Below are 17,724 nucleotides of genomic sequence, written 5' to 3'. Positions count from 1 at the left end.
GTACATTAATAGGCTTTTTGAGTGGAGGGTATCAGTGTATCCTATCTGTTTTGTTTAACCTGCATGCGGTCTATGGAATCTGACAGGATGCAGGCTTTGTGGATGAGGTGAGTGTGTTCCATGTACTCTGACATTCTCTGGAGGAAACTCAGGGGCTTGTTGAACATGATGGGCATCGTTATCTTGGACAGCTCCTGTATAAATGCAGCAAAGGACCACAAAAATATAGAGCGATTAATAGATATTAGCTTGTTTATTCCATGTAGCCTAAAGCGCTTATATGAACTCCTGTGGCTAAAACAGAACGTCATCCATTTTGTATCTTTGTTATGATTTCTGTTTGTGCGTCTGTATAGCAAATGGTTTTTGGGGCATAGAAGTGTTGAAGACATCTTAAACTTGTTATTACATCTACATCCTCACCATGCCAATGCATTTCTTCAGTATGCCCAATACACTGTAGTCACATCTGGAGATCATTGGAGCAAGTAGGGTTTTCCTGTAACAAACACACACTATGGACACAGAATACACATGCAAACGGTGATACTGCAGGACATAGATATTTCCTTTGCATTCTCACCTGCGCTCCCACACTCCATTTCCTGTTGTGTACTGGCATTGGATGACTGCTTGCTGTCATACACTAGGGCATCTTTAAAACTGACCTCACAGGAGTCATCTGGTTCCAAACCTGAGATACAATAAAAAGGGTCACACTAAGCCAGTGGTTTCCAACCAGGGGTACTGGGACCCTGGGGGGGTACTTGGCCTATATACAGAGGATACTAGAGAAGACTCATGAGACCATAGGGGCCTACTGGTAAAATGCACAGGGGGTACTTAAGAGGTACTCCCGGCAGAGCAAAACCAAAAAAGGTTGGAAGCTCTGCATTAAGTAAATACAGTTACCGATGTCTGATATTATAAAACACCCCCAAAAACGTATTATCCGGTGAAATAATTCAGTTTACGCTGTGCTGTGGTTTTTGGTTCGTTAACTTCACAATTAATTTTTCTAAGCTGTGCTCGCATTCTACACATGGTGTATTTCTTTATATTTTTTCCTATGGAGGGGGTAGGCATGCATCGACACGGCCTTCCAGGATGCAATCAAAGGCACTAGACTAGATCTAAGTAAGAGGACTCTTAGTCCTGACACAATAGAAGTCTCTGGGCAAAAACTGGCAAGGTTTTTGTCAATTGTGTCCTCCATTTTTGTTACCATCACCCTCAGCAGATGAGATGGCTCCACCAGTCTAGTGTCCTCAGTGTAGCACTTCCTGTTGATAAAGGTTGTTGCATCAGAAGATCCTTTAGCATAGTTATGCTCAGAACCCATGTGAACCAGCAGCCTCTCGCATGCCTTGCAGTCATGGAGGATTTGCTCTTTCTGCACCTCATGTGCAAGCCATCCGCTTATATAGCTCAGGATCTCATCCATCAAACAATCACCATCTGCATCCCCTTTGTGTTGATCTGTGTATTGGGGAAATCATATTTGTGAGTAATAAAAACACCTATTTTTAATGTTGTTTGTGTCATATTGAAATTGTTTACCATTGTAATTGCTGTAAGATCACTGTCTGAAGCAGTGGGAAGATTCTCTGAGTTGGCCCGCTTCGTTGGGACTAGAGCCGGAAGCAAGAGGTGTTCAATACAACTATTTTCCTTAGATCATTAAAACTATCCATAATACATATCAAGACTAGTATAAGTGATTAGGCAAACGTGGTGTCTTTGCCGTGGAGTAGTTTTTTTATTTATTTTACCAAGCAAGTCAGTTACAAACGAATTCTTATTTATAATGACGGCCTACACCTGCCAAACCCAGATGACGCTGGGCCAATTGCGAACCGCCCTATGGGACTCCCAATCACAGCCAGTTGTGATACAGCCTGGATACAAACCAGGGTGTCTGTAGTGACACCTCTAGCACTGAGATGCAGTGTCTTAGACTGCTGCGCCACTCGGGAGCCCAGTAGGTTGTCATCTGGATCTATCTGGCAATTTGTGTTACTAGTACAGGCAGAGGGGTTGAATCTGTGACCACCTTTCCCCATAATAACTGAGAACAGATTTTAGAAAAAAAAAATACAACTGAAACATTAGGATAAATGTTTGAAATACCCTCTGATCTTTCATCTCCTTATTTCCTTTTATGTTGTCATCTGAAGGTGAATGCAGGAGATGAAGGCAGAAGAGGAAGGCCCAAGAAAACATGGCAGAGAACATTGGAGACTGAGCACCAACAACAACTAGCACAATGGGCGAGTGATTCAATGCAGAGGGCTGCGGGTCCCGACAGAAATCATTGCGGCGTGGTCAGCATCTTTCATGCTGCGGGTGGGAGCGAGTGGTCAGACAGACTACCTTGGGTTTACATTTTTTTTATTGTCCCATAGATTATTTGTAAACGATCGTCTTTCTGCTTTGTATGCGTTAGCCTAGGCCTACATATATTGGACGACGGCTGGGTTTGGGATCTCTAATTCAATGTAAGACTCATGATTACCCTACATAAACAGACATGATATTACATTACAACTCACAATTTACCTCTAAGCTGTCCTGATTAAGTTTGGCTCTGCCAGCTATTTTAAAGCACTTTCCTCTGCTTCATTCATTATTTTTAGGACACTCCGTAGGGTTAGTTTAAATCCTCGCTGGCATGGTGGAGTAGTTCTTGACCTAAAAAGAAATTGGTGAATATTTTTTATGATCCTGTTTTGTATGTATTATACTTTGTCAAATACACAGGAGGTTGGTGGTACCTTAGTTGGTGAGGACGGACTTGTGGTAATGGTTGGAGTGAAATAAGTGAAATGGTGTCAGATACATTAAACACATGGTTTCTATGTGTTCAATGCCATTCCATTTGCACCGTTCCAGATGTTATTATGAGCCGTCCTCCACTGATCAAATAGTGTGTCTAGTGGTCAGAATGGGAGTCCAAATAGTCCTGCATTACAGGAGTAATATAATCTTGGTTTCTACAAAGCGTGACAGTGAGTGGGTCCTAGTCTAGTTTGAGATGGAAGAAGCTTGGCATATTTAATGTATTAGTTTTAAATCAACTTACTTAAATTGCTTCCGAAGGAAATCCAGCTTGAAGCTGTTCTCTTGTCTGAGAGCCCTCCTCCATGGATTTCTATCCCAGCAAGATCTAGAAGAAAAAAGTTTGCGTTAGTTTGATAGTGATTTCTATGTGCAAGGTTTTCAACTGTGTAATACACCTTTTATGTATTTAACCTTCATTTAACTAGGCAAGTCAGTTAAGAACAAATTCTTATTTACAATGACGGTCTACCCCGGCCAAACCCTAACAACACTGGGCAAATTGTGCGCGGCCTTTGGGACTCCCAATCACGGCCTGTTGTGATACAGCCTGGAATCAAACCAGTCTGTAGTGACACCTCTAGCACTGATATGCAGTGCCTTAGACCACTGTGCCACTCGGGAGCCCTACTGAATGCATTTACATTTGATTGAATGTAACGGATGTGAAATGGCTAGCTAGTTAGCGGTTACGCGCTAGTAGCGTTTCAATCAGTTACGTCACTTGCTCTGAAACCCAAGAAGCGTCGTTACCCATCGCTCCACAAAAGCCGCGGCCTTTGTGGCGCGATGGGTAACGATGCTTCGTGGGTGACCGTTGTTGATGTGTGCAGAAGGTCCCTGGTTCGCGCCCGAGGTCGGGGCGAGGGGACGTACTAAAGTTATACTGTTACATTGGTGCTGTGACCCGGATCACTGGTTGCTGCGGAAAGTTGATGCTGTTGACCCGGATCACTGGTAGCTGCGGAAAAGGAGGAGGTTGAAAGGGGGGTGAGTGTAACGGATGTGAAATGGCTAGCTAGTTAGCGGGTACGCGCTAGTAGCGTTTCAATCAGTTACGTCACTTGCTCTGAAACCCCCCTTGCTCTGCAAGGGCCGCGGCTTTTGTGGAGCGATGGGTAACGACGCTTCGTGGGTTTCAGAGCAAGTGACGTAACTGATTGAAACGCTAGAGCTGATTGAAGCGCGTACCCGCTAACTAGCTAGCCATTTCACATCCGTTACATGAACATACCTTGAGTTCAGAACATCAAACAACTTGTTCATTTTTTCCAGGAACAGGGCTGTGCATTCTGCCTCCTTAAGCAGTTTCCTAGCTGCCACATAGTTTGCATTCCTCAAATATATGAAGTATTCCTTATTACTACTACATCATGTTTTATGATGTTCCATCTTTTCATGACAACATGTATTAATATTGGTATAGTTATGTGGTAGTACAGTACTTTCAAGCAATAACATGTTAGTGTAGAGTCTTGAATGTATAGTGTATGAATTTGTAAATTATTGTCGATATTTATGTTCATGTGCTTCTTTACCTGCAGAGACAGTGTGGCTAAACACCTGTGTTGCCAGTTTCACTCGCATGTTTGTGAAGGGTGGCAAATTAATGTGTTTGTCCGTCAGTTTTTGTGCCATCCTGATCGGGTGCCCTTCGTCCAGCTTGTGACGTCAGGAACCATGGTAGCCCACCAAAAGCGTTGTCGCACAAAGGCCAGGGTCCAACGGGAGCCCGGGTTGGGGACAAGCTTGGAGGAGTGGTAGCAGTTCTTCACCGTGATGTCGTTGAGACCACGGTCGTCGATGCACGTCCTTCTGCCTCCCCCGCCGGTGCAGGGTTCTTCTTTGTGGAGAGGGAGGCAGAAGGACAGATGAACCCTGCAGCTAGGGAGTCCTCAATGTAGGTCTCCATAGCCTTGGTCTCCAGACCCGACAGAGTACAGTCGTCCCCGGGGTGGAGTGGTGCCTGCGAGAAGGTCGATCCCGAAGTCATAGGGTCGGTGCGGCGGAAGTGAAGTGGCCTGGGCCTCACTGAACACCTCCCGGAGGTCCTGGTACTCCGCGGGAATGGCGGAGGTCCGGGGAAACTTCCGAGCCCCCAGGAACACGTCCCGGGGCAGGCTGCGCTGACGTCAGGCAATGAGTGTGGTAGAACGTTCTCCAGCCCATGATGGCACCAGCAGACTAGTCAATAAGGGGGTTGTGTCGCTGGAGCCAAAAGAATCCAGATACCACGGGAACCTGAGGAGACTTAATAAGCAGGAATTGGATCATCTCGCTGTGGTTCCCTGACACACGTAGGTTGATGGGGATGGTATTGTGAAACGCAAAACGGATGCTTCATATTTATACACCCGGTGAAATATCTGTCTCATTGTTCTGTGTTACTACACTCCAATGTCTTTGGATTTTTCGACAGCCGCGCGCTAAACGGGTGCTGAATCACAGATTCAAACGGCTAGCATACGTCAGCTAACGACTGAAAGTGCCTAAATACAATTTAAATAATTTAAGGAATGTAATACATTTTATTTATCAGTGGGCGGAGAACAAACCCCTCTTCACATTGTTTAAGATAGAAGTGAAATATTATTTTGTAATGATCAGTAAGTGTAAAAACAAAAAAGCAATACGTACCATAAAACTTTTTGACAAATTGAATATATATATCGATATGTAATACCGCTGTCTGTTAGGTTTATGTACTCTTGTTTGTATATTTCTGTACTCTTGTTTGTATATTTCTGTTTTGTATTTGTTTTATTCATAATTTAAAAAATGATGGACTACGGTGTCTCTCCGAGGACAAAGCACTGATAAACGAGTTGTCACTAGTTACTACAGCCACAAAGTCAAAAAATGTGCTTTTTGGTCCTAATTTAAGGTTAGGGTTGGAATAACGTTAGCAGTGTGGCTAAGGTTAGGTTTAAAAGCAGAGTTTAAGAAGAGAAATTTGACATAATTACGACTTTGTGGATGTGGTAACTAGTGACGACCAGAATAACGGGTGCTATAATACATCACCTCATCTGATAGTCTCAGTGGCAGCGTTGCAAGAGTTGTAATTTCTATTTTCTGGCCACTTGAGGGAGTCATTTATCAAAAAAGAACATGGGCGCACTGAGGACACCCGGAACCTCAGCCGCCCAGAACTGAATTGAGTACACCCATTGGATGAGCTGTTTCATTTTCCCATAAGTTTGTCTAGAAATAATAAGATGTTTGCATGGCAAAATGTAGCCCATCACAGCAATAGAATAAATGAAAATTGGGATTTCAATATAACATTCCATTATATTCTATTTTGGAATGAAATTGAGGAATAACTGGAACCGCCTTTATAGCAATTCAACGTCTATTCCACGTTGGTTCAACATCAACAAATGTTGATTCAACAAGTGTGTGTCCAGTGGGTAGCCTCATAGTTAATTAGGCTATTACTCCAGACATTAGGCTATTACTCCACGACTTTCTTTTTGTGATGTGTGTTTTGTCCTATATTGTTATTTATTTTTAATCCCAACCCCTATCCCCGCAGGAGGCCTTTTGCCTTTTGGTAGGCCGTCATTGTAAATAAGAAGTTGTTCTTAACTGACTTGCCCTGTTAAATAAAAGTTCAATTAAATTAAATAAACAGTATGAACCAGGGGCGCAACTTTCACTGGGGGCGGGGGGACATGTCCCCTTCACATTCTGAAATGTACTTTTTTATCCCCCCCAGTTTTATCATTGGAATGTGATACAAAACGAGGCAACGGTGTTCATTCGACTTGATTAAAAAATAAAATAATAATTATGTCCCCCCACTTCTAAAACCAAAGTTGCGCCCATGATATTAACATATGACCAATAGACCGTAGCCTATAATGTTGCGTTATGCTCAGTGCAGAATGCATGATGTGCAAAGCCCATAATTTGCCACAGTGCGCGCGCGAAAGATGGGCGGGGTATGCTTACATTTCTTGTCCGGTTTAAATCAAGCAATGTGACAGCACACACTTGACCAACTGACCGAAGGATGAACTGAAGTGCGCTGGTCTCTCCTTCCTTCTGTCAGTCGCTTCTACAGAAAATTCTGGAAATTCTGTTATAACTCATTCCGTTTATTTTGTTGGACTCAACAAATAATAATAGACTGTATTAATTAATTAAGGGCAATTCTTCATTTTATGCACTAGGCTATATATTAAGAAAAACGGAAAAGAAATGAACAGCAGAGATGTTGACAGTCCGGTGCCAAGACAGGCGCACAGGGGACAAAGACAGCCCAAGGCGCAACAGGGTGTCAGCATGAAGAAAACGCGAACCCCATCGAATGCGCCGCCCAAACATGCCCCAGGCTCATCCAGGTCAACAGGGACTGTCCTGCGCATCATGGACAAAGGGAAAGAGATTAAACTGGAGAAAGGGAAGCGCACAGGAAGGGGCGCACCATCCGTTACCGAGTGCCAAAAAAATCTAAGCACACCGAGAAAACGATATGAAGCTAGCAATGCTTCGAAGGATTTGAGCAAGGATTCAGGTTGTGTGTCAGGGAAGCTATCCTACTCGGACAGAAGTTCTGACATTTCTGACTGGACGGAGGGATTTCTGACTGCATCGGCGGGAAACCAACTTTCTGCGGACACTCCGTCTCCAAGCTGCGAGACTGGCCCAAGTGGTGGAGAAAGAGAGGCAAATAGAGACAGGTCGAGTGGGAATGCACAAATCAGTATACGCGATATGAGTACTGGAGGCAGCGCATTCAAACGGCTAGGCCTATTACAGGACAATTCTATCATGCATTCTGTCGGGGATGGAAACCATTCTCCTGGATGCGGAGGGTCCGTTCTTGCTTCCCTTCCCTCGCTGAATGTCAGCGTAGCATCCATAGTTTATTCAGAACCGACCCGGGAGCTCGTGGACGAGACGCACGAGGATCTTGTCAGAGAAAACGACGATTTGAGATCGGAAAATGAGTATTTGAAAGTAAGATGATTCATTAAATGTACATGTCATTACGCGTAAAATGGGGAATTTTATTATTTCACACATTGCCTCAAGTCTAGGGGCTTGGTCCCTCTTATTATAAAGAATAGTTGAATATCGACTGATTTGAATATAGATTAATACTGAAGGATTGAAACCAGAACGCAGGCACGCACATGACATCAGTTGTTGTCAAGGTTAGACAGACAGACTTTCCTTAGCAGAGCAGCTTAGATACTTTCTGTAATTGGCCATGTCAACCTTAATTACTAGCATGCAGGAGCCGCAGCAAGCACAAGGATCATCAAAAGGCATCACTCACGGTGGGAAAAATTATCATTATCTGGCTAATTAATTGGGGCCTCAAAAAAATGTTTTGCCATGTGTTAGAAATGCCAGAGTCGATTTTTGGTCCCATTCCTCCCCTACATAGTACACACACACACACACACACACACACACACACACACACACACACACACACACACACACACACACACACACACACACACGATGATGCTGTTGATGATGATGATTGTTGGTTGTCCTGTCCAGGATGAGATGGAGGAGATGCGCTGTGAGATGCTGGAGATGCGGGATCTGTTCCTGGAGGATGAGGTATGTCAGCTTCAGGAGCTGCGGCTGCAGCTGGAGCAGGCCAACAAGTTGTGTCGCATCCTGCAGTACCGCCTCCGCAAGGCCGAGCGCCGCAGCCTCAGGGTGGCCCAGACTGGCCAGGTGGAAGGGGAACTGGTCCGCTCCCTGGAGCATGACGTCAAGGTGAGGGGTCTGTGTGTTTATGTGTGTGGAGTGCTCACTCAAAGCAACTTTTCATTTTCAGGCATCTTTGTCCTGTAGGGACTGTACTGTAATCCCTCCTTCTCTTGCTCTGTTGCATAGTGTTATCAACAGGGTCGAGTGATTCATTATGATTCCAGTCAATGTACCAAACCCCGAAAAAATCCCTTTGAATGGCTGTACATTCCACTCTACTGTTTCATGAGTTCAGGGTGTTTTACATCAACTGCACTGCTCACATCCTATGACTCAGTTTTTTAAGTGCACATTAAACTGTTATTACAGTATTTAACAATGTTTTATGGCTCAGCTTACTGTTACATCCTGTCAGATGTGCTTCAAGAAATGTGAAGTATGTCTGTTTAATATATCTGTGAGTGTGTGCGCTTTTGTTTGGGTTTTGTTGTGGTGGAGTGGCATTTTTGTGGTTGCCACTTGCTGTGAACTGCCCAATTAAAGACATTAAAGAGATATTATGACAAATACAATTACTCCGACCGACCAGCCTCAATGGGTGAGTGGGTAGATCACTGTGGAAAGTTTACTGGCATGTGGGCTGATTCCTCTGTTGGAGGCTGCAATGCTGCAATGTTTCTTTGCTCAGCTGTGTGTGGTGATAGAATGCCCACCGGTAGCATGGCAGAGAATCTGGTACTTTTGGCTTCCCCCTTACCCCCTCTTCCCCTCTTCACATTCTAACACGGAGATGTTCTGTCTTTTTGTATTACTGCCAAAAGATGTAAAAATACAGATACAGTATAGTTTCTCTTGGAGAGTAAATAGCACAATATAATAATGTGCTGAACACCACCTTACAATCACATGCACCATCTGGACCTGCCCTAGGTTGCTCCTCGAGGGATGTTTCATTCACCTTATTACAATGCAGAAAACACAGGGCTGTTGTTTTGAAGGCTGATATCTGGAAAATTATCTTGAAATTTTCTATGACAAAGGCACAAAATTATTGTTATCTAATGCACTATTACGTCAAAAACAACCTCTAATTCCCTCCAACAAAGACAGTTGTCTGTTAGTGTTTTATAGTATTTAAAGTTTGTTGTGGTTGACTTCTGTTCACAGGTAGCAAAGAGTGTATCCCTCCGCCTGCACAATGAGTTGGAGTCCGTGCAACAGAAGAACTCCCGGCTGGAGTGGGAGAACGAGGCGCTTCGGGAGAGGCAACAGGAGCTGGAGGTGGCAAAGCAAGTTCAACAGGACGAGATGGAGAAAGCCAGAGAAGTACTGCTTTTACACACCACCATCAACTACTACTATCCACCACCAACTGTATTAGTTTAATTAGCATATACCCTGCCCATTCCCCTCCCCAAAGACCAATTTGTGCCACCCATAATTGAGAAACCTACATGCCAAGTATAGACCATATATTGTGTTCCCTACAGATGATAGGAAAGAGCAGAAGCGCTGAACTATCCATTCAGACCCCAGTCCCACCTACAGGTTATTGAAAATGTGTTCTTTTAGTATTACTCCAATGGGTTTCCTCAAGGAAAAAACCTGCACTCTATGTCAAAAATAATAAAACAAAAAAACTATAGTAAATACCAGTAATTTCTGCAAAAACACTACAGTGTATACTACAATCCACAACGACATGCATTAATTACTTTAGTATATATACAGTTTTCTTTTACGACAGTATTTATACAATATTTACCTGTAAATGTTATAGTATAGTACAGTAAATACTACATTATTCACTACAGTGAATACTACAGTAAAGTCCACAAAAACATTACAGTGAATACTATAATATCTATACTATCGCATACTACAGAATATTTTCATGTATAAGAGTCCTATTCCTTCACATAGTACTCTATACACTTCAGTTATCCCATATCAACCAGTTACTCCCCATGCATCCTACTGTCACTCTGAAGTGAGGTGACACAAGACCCTGACTGGATCCTAGGACTTTGCTGGGCCTAAGGCTCAGGGCATGGCTAGCATCTGACTGCTGGGCGATGGGCAGTGAGTGAGGTAGAGTGGTACGGCATGTAAATCAAATAACATTTTATTTGTCACATGCGCTGAATACAACAGGTGTAGACCTTACAGTGAAATGCTTACCTACAAGCCCTTAACAAATAACCCCATTTAAAAAAATAAAAGGTACAAAATAAAGGTAAGAAATAATTAAAGAGCAGCAGTAAAATAACAATAGCGAGACTATATACAGGGGGTGCCGGGACAGAGTCAATGTGCGGGGGCACCGGTTAGTCGAGATAATTGAGGTAATATGTACATGTAGGTAGAGTTATTAAAGTGACTATGCATAGATAATAACAGAGAGTAGAAGCAGCGTAAAATAAGGGGGTGGGGGGGGGGGGAAGGAATGCAAATAGTCTGGGTAGCCATTTGATTAGATGTAAAGGAGGCTGAACTTGGGGGACACAGTTGACATTTTTCTCACCAGGGTCTACAGAAAGAGAGAAAGAGGGACCAAAATAGGTAAATAGTTATATCTCTCTCTCCTTTGGTTCTATTAAGCATGGGTAAATCTGGGTCAGGAGGATGAATTACAGCATCAAAAAGGCTGTGGCTTAGGTACTGGCATACTGCCATACTATCACTTAATTCCATGTCATCAACTGGTGGCCATGGAGTCACCCATGCAGGTCTTTCTTAATGACAGTGCAGTGCAGTCCAGCTAAGCGTGTTTAAATTTAATCCAGGATTCGGTGCTTTGTCGTCAACTCAGCCTAGACTGCTCATCTGAGACAGCTGCTACTCCTTTTGATCCTGACTAGGAAATCCACTTAGATGACCTAATCTGGGTAGACTATTACCAGGGAACCTAGTCAACATCAGTGTAAAGGAAGATTTTAACGACCACCACGGTTACTGCAATATGCCTGTCTTGGTTGCTGCCTTGCTTTGAGACAGACCTTAAGGGTGGTGATAATAATATCATATTGGTTGTCACAGTGCTGTTTATTGTTGTTCTTTTAACACCAGACTCATCCACTGTTCACTGCCTCTGGGTCTATTTATTACAGACCTAGTTTTGACGGGGCTATTCCCACTGCAAAACCTCAGTAAGATTATTATTTTTAGTACTTTAACCCCAGTGATCCCTGCTTGAGACATGAGAAAGACAGAGACTGACACGGTGACGCCAACCTACATTCCTCTCATACTCTGCTGTGCAAACATACACAACTCATACAGGAAGTTCATGTTGGGACGTTATAAGACATAGACAAACAGTGTGTTTGTAATGGAACAAATTAATTTGTGTACACATGTACTTTGACTCTCTTGGTTTGTTTCTCTTGGACATTAAATGCTGTGTGTAAACATTGATATCCTGTAAGAATCTCAAAGAATATTCGGAGATACCGACAGGAGTGACAGACAGGAAGGAGACAGGGGAGGAAAGCTGAAAGAAAGTTGGTTTATTAGGATGACATCTATATCTTCTCCTCCTCTGTCATGTTTTCATAGGGTGGTAACTATGCCGTTAATGATACTGTTGAATCATCAGAATTCTTTGACATTTGTTTTACTTTACTTCTCAGAGTTCTCTGAAGAGGAAAAATGTCAGATCACCAACCAGCAAGACTGAGAAGAAGCTGTCTCCCCAGGTAAAGATCTAATATAATATTTTCATATGAGTGACTTCATTAGAGTACATTTTAAGTCATCTTTAATCACATTGTTGTGCCATTTGACTTCTCAGGATGACAGTGCTGATCTGAAGTGCCAGCTTCACTTTGCCAAGGAGGAATCAACTCTCATGTGCAAGAAGCTGACCAAGATGGTGTCGGAAAGTGAGTGCATGCGTGAGGTTCTGTCAAAGTACCGCTCGGCCTATGGAGACGTAGATGCTGCTGCCCACTCCTCTGAGGGTGGTACTGCCAAGTCCCCCCACACTAGGGAGGCAGAGGTCAAGGTTCACCTGCGGCTGGTGGAGGAGGAAGCGACGCTGCTGAGCCACCGTATTGTAGAGCTGGAGGTGGAGAACCATGGCCTCCGGGCGGAGATGAGCGACATGAGGGAGAGCGTATTAGGAGGAGGAGGAGAGGAGGAAGAGGAGCAGCCACAGAAGGGGGCCAGGGACAATGGGGATCTACCACCGCTTTATGTGAGGGATGTAGAGGATTGTCAACAGAGCTTGAGGATGGAGTGTATGCAGTTTGAGCAGGAGAAGAGGGAAGAACAGAGAAGGAGTGTGATTGAGTGTTCTCAGGAGGAGGTGATGGAAATACAGCGTAGAGACCAACCTCAGACGGAGAGATTGAGTCCCCTCAGTCAGATCCCTCTCGAGGGATCTGTAGGTGGGGAATGGGAGCCCCTGGACAACCAGCAGAGTTATACACGCAGAGGCAGTGTTGCCCATGCCTTGAATGTGAAAGACCATGAGGCCCTCCTTGCCTTGCGAGATCATGCCTGCCTTGTGACCTCAGCTATCCAGCTTTTTGTCTCACCGGCCAAGAATGGTTACAGCTCCCCTCCCTTATCTCCCCACATCGCCCGGGCAAAGTCTTACCCTCAGGGTAAAGCCCATCCTCTGGCTCTGGACCCACTCATGCAAGAACACCTGTATGAGGCTCTGGAGCTTCTGCAGGCAATGCTGTTAGCCTTAATGGGGAGGGTGGAGTTATTGGTGACACAAGGAGGAGAGTTGAGGGTTGAAGGAAATTGGGATCCCACCGCAATCCCATCCCTGGCTGATCAGGACACACAAAACAACACAGAGGTCTCAGCCAAGAAGGAAACAGGTGAAGGCCTGCGCACAGCAGTGGTGAAGGAGAGAGTAAGACGAGCAACACAGTCAGACCACCTCGACAGCTGCAGGGACCCCATGATGAAGCTCACTTTGAAGGTGCTCTGGGTCCTCCACCAGCGCGGTGTGAGGAAGAGATCTGGCCTGGAGGGCAAAGAGGTATGAGGGAAAGGGAATGTAAGGGAACATGATTTGCAACATACTGTGACTGAGATTTTCATAAATCACTTTATTTCAGTAAGTAACAATGAAAGCCAAGATTTCAAGTATGTTAAACTTATCTCTTTTTTACAGAGCAGAGATCTTACGACTATGTCTATACTACACGGGTTGCTGCAGTACTTGGGCACAGAGCTGCAGGACTCAGAGGACAGCATGGCAGGACAGGATGCGAAGGCCACATGGGCATCAGACTGGAAAGGTTTAGTCTCCAAGGTGAGCTAATGCCACTGTCCCGCTGTGGGCTCAGCCTATGAAGTCACTGTCCAATTACATAAGTTGATACTTAAGATCATTATCCCTTACAATGAGGGATACACCACTATTACGTTCTAAGGCAAGTGGATCAGACAGATATCCTGATTCTGAGAAATCATCACAGACTGTAATACCTCACTCTTTCTTTTCATAACTCAGATGGAGTGCAGCACAGGTAAGACTGATGCACATGAGTATCCAGACCAGCCAGGCCATCCTAGAGGCATACAGAGTGAAATAACTGAGGTAAGGAAGTATTTTATTTTCTGTTTCCTCCAGCCACCAGGCTCCCATGTTTATATGTCCTGTGTTTGGGAGCATGTGATTGGATGTGATTCAGCAGTAAGCCCAGCTGATGTCTTCTATCTGGCAGGGGTTCTCCCTAGCCTGCCTGCACGCAGTACAGACATCATGAGATCAACGGTGCCACAGTATTTAGGCTAAGCTCTTGTGGGGGCTACTGCCAAAAGCAGAACTAACATGTGCATCCACTGCATTACAACACCCAGACAGACCCAGAGAGGGAATATGTGAGAGGGAGGAAGTGAGCAATGAAGAGAAAAAGAGAAAAAGAAAGAGCCAGAGAGAGAGAAAGGGGAGAGAGAAAGGTAGAGTGTGGGGGAGAGAAAGTTGGAATGAAGTCTGGGTTTGTGTGGATAGAAAAGAAAGCGCACTGAACTCATGACTGACTGGCTCGTGGTCGGTGTGTCATTGTTCAAAAACAATGAGTAGACTACATTTCAAGTGTAAAATATTCACTTTGTTTATAGTACATCTACGTGTCTTCATCATATCCCGTTGTTTCAAAACAGGGAAGTGGTTTTCTTCCACATGTTGAACAATAACTTAAAACAGGGAAGTGGTTTTCTTCCACATGTTGAACAATAACTTAAAACAGGGAAGTGGTTTTCTTCCACATGTTGAACAATAACTTAAAACAGGGAAGTGGTTTTCTTCCACATGTTGAACAATAACTTAAAACAGGGAAGTGGTTTTCTTCCACATGTTGAACAATAACTTAAAACAGGGAAGTGGTTTTCTTCCACATGTTGAACAATAACTTAAAACAGGGAAGTGGTTTTCTTCCACATGTTGAACAATAACTTAAAACAGGGAAGTGGTTTTCTTCCACATGTTGAACAATAACTTAAAACAGGGAAGTGGTTTTCTTCCACATGTTGAACAATAACTTAAAACAGGGAAGTGGTTTTCTTCCACATGTTGAACAATAACTTAAAACAGGGAAGTGGTTACCATGATCACATTTTAATGTAAAGAAGATTATTTTTCTGGCAAACAGAATAGCAATTTAAATCAAAAAGACCAATTGCAAATATTTCAGCTGTTGACAGGAGACAGACAGAAATACGAGACGACTAGCTAGCTACTAGCCCGTGGTGTTGCTAGGACCAGTGAGCCTTTGAATTGGGAAGAGCAGATGTATTTCTTTACATGGCTGTTTCCCCTGGGTTTCTGTGCTCTTTCCACCATAATATGAAGATACTCTTATTTCCCCACAGACAAGAAATAAGACCAAACCAGACCGCTCTACATTAGGGTCCAAGAAGAAGAACTGGTGTTACCTCAGCCAAGAGACTGCCCAGCTAGACCGAGAAGACCCCTTTAAGACCTGGGACCACCCCATCATGCCCCCTAGCTTCCCTAATCTAAACTTGGACCAGTTGACCCTGGACAGTAGCCGCACTGCCCCAGAGAAGACTGTCCTCCGCATCTACTACAGTCCCCCGTCTGCACGGAGAGTCCATCTAGCTCATCCGAGGCACATTACCAACACTGATAGAAATTCTACTACCAGTGTAATCTCTGCCAGGCTTAGTACGTCCCAAAGCTCTCTCACTCCCTTATGTCTGAGGCTCTCCGCTAACTTGAGCGACGACATGAAGGAGATGACAGCTAGCTTACGACAGGCAGTTCACTCCAGTTCGCCGGAGAGGAGGAAGGGGAGGGTGATCGTGAGTGGGGGATGGACAGTGGACGTGGCCACCACAGGGACTCAGACCCAGATGCACCCACAGATGGTGAGTGTGGGTCTACAGACGGATGGGCCCTACAGTGTAAGTGCAGTGAGAGGCAACCCTTTACGCCTCTCTGCCCGCACTCAACAGATCTCGACTTCCCTTGAGAGGCTCCCAGGGAGAACCGAGAGGTCCAAGTCAGGCTCCACCTCCCCAAAAATGTACCGCAGATACTCTGCCTCTGCTTCATCTTCATCGTCTATCTCCCCTTCCTCCACAACTGGTTTCACCACCACCTCCAACTCCTCCACCTCCTCTGCCACTCCTGGCAGGGAGGGTGTTTTGTGGAGCCTTTCCCATCGGGGTCCTGCTGGGCAAACCTGGGCCCGCCCCATCAATCCCAGAGCTGGTCCAAGGCTTATTCACCATAGCACAATAAACAGTGAATTGAGCAGTGGAGGGAACAACACTAAACCCACCAGAAAACCTGGTGGTGCCAACCGGTACGGCCTAGTCACAGAGTTCCTGCGCAAAATGAGTGGTCGAGCAGACAAGCCAGCACAAGCAACAGCACCGTGTGGGGGGCAGAAGGGGAAATGCAGTCCAACTCATAAAACCCTGGAGGTTGTGCCCACTCGCCCCCCTGCTGCACCAGTACACAGGAACGACAGTGTCGCCAGGATTGGGAACCAGAGGTTCATGAAGCAGAGAGAGGAAGCGTGCCGCGGCCAGAAGGAGGATAACTGCCCCAGTCAGGCCCACAGTCAGAACCAGGCTCTCAGAAGAGACCTGAGCCTGGAGAGTAAATTGACACTGGAGGTGAGTACTGTAGGCCTATCCAACACAGGATCCACACACTGAACACATACTGTACCTCACGTATATTCAACTTATTGGCTAGTGGCTCATGTCTGTCCACACATACTAGTTAGCATGCTTGGTTTTGAGAAGGATCCACAAACTAAACAAATACTGTACTCACTGTACTGAGCCTCACTCTCATATTCAACTTACTGGCTAATGTATGTTATTCCTCTGTCTCTCCCTCCCCCTCTCTCACTCCATCCATCTCTCTCTCAGGATGGGAACTATGACTGTAGCAGTTCCAAGTCCTTGTCCTTCTGCTTTGCCCGATCATCTCGCCTTGGCCCTGACCAAGCTACAGCATAATAGATATTCCTCCGCTGTAAACGGTTGTGGGTCAGGAGAGCCCAACTCCAACTGTGAATAAGGAGGTGGAGCAGTATCACATTGACACCACTGGACAGCTGATAAAGATTACAAGGGACATGGAGAATCCAAGGCCTGTGTTCTGGAATTCTGCTTTCAGTCATCAGGATGAATGGATAGAGGGAAGTACTTCAGAACCCATTATGATAGGGGGTATAGTTATTTGAGATACATACATGCCTATTATCTGCCTGTAGCATGTTCTTTTTGAAAGAGAAGGAGTTATGTAAGAAATTCTGTGCTAGATCATCTTTTTTCTTATTTCAGTTCAGCCCATGGCACTTCACCCTTTTACAATATGCAACAACCTTTTTGGACACACCAAGGCACTTACAATTGCCAGTACTCATTGATTTTTTTTTTTTCTTATAGAACTAAATAATATTTTGTACATCTGTAAGAATATTGTCGGAATGAATAAACTACTATACTATGCAATTCTGTACTGTAATTAATGCTGTCCATACTTGTACTGTACGTACAGTGCTGTTCGGAAAAGTATTCAGACCCCTTGACTTTTTCCACATTTTGTTACGTTACAGCCTTATTCTAAAATTGATTAAATTATGTGTTTCTCATCAATCTACACACAATACCCCATCATGACAAAGTGAAAACTGTTGTTTTTTTACAAATGTATTAAAGTCAAAAAACAGAAATACCTTATTTACATAAGTATTC

The 17,724-nt window shown here is 44.4% G+C and overlaps 1 protein-coding gene across 1 annotated transcript; it reads left to right on the top strand.

Annotated features, from left to right (window-relative positions):
- The first annotated feature begins 8,367 nt into the window (after positions 1-8,367).
- Positions 8,368-17,481, top strand: LOC120059236 (protein SOGA1-like). Its single transcript, XM_039008127.1, has 8 exons — positions 8,368-8,586; positions 9,688-9,846; positions 12,153-12,218; positions 12,314-13,519; positions 13,655-13,795; positions 13,997-14,083; positions 15,358-16,632; positions 16,894-17,481. Exons 1-8 carry the CDS (start codon positions 8,368-8,370, stop codon positions 16,981-16,983), a joined length of 3,243 nt encoding a protein of 1,080 aa, XP_038864055.1. The 3' UTR covers positions 16,984-17,481.
- Positions 17,482-17,724: the final 243 nt, after the last annotated feature.

This window comes from Salvelinus namaycush, chromosome 14 (genome assembly GCF_016432855.1).
Source record: "Salvelinus namaycush isolate Seneca chromosome 14, SaNama_1.0, whole genome shotgun sequence".
NCBI lineage: Eukaryota > Metazoa > Chordata > Actinopteri > Salmoniformes > Salmonidae > Salvelinus > Salvelinus namaycush.
This window is presented reverse-complemented; position numbering and strand designations above follow the sequence as displayed.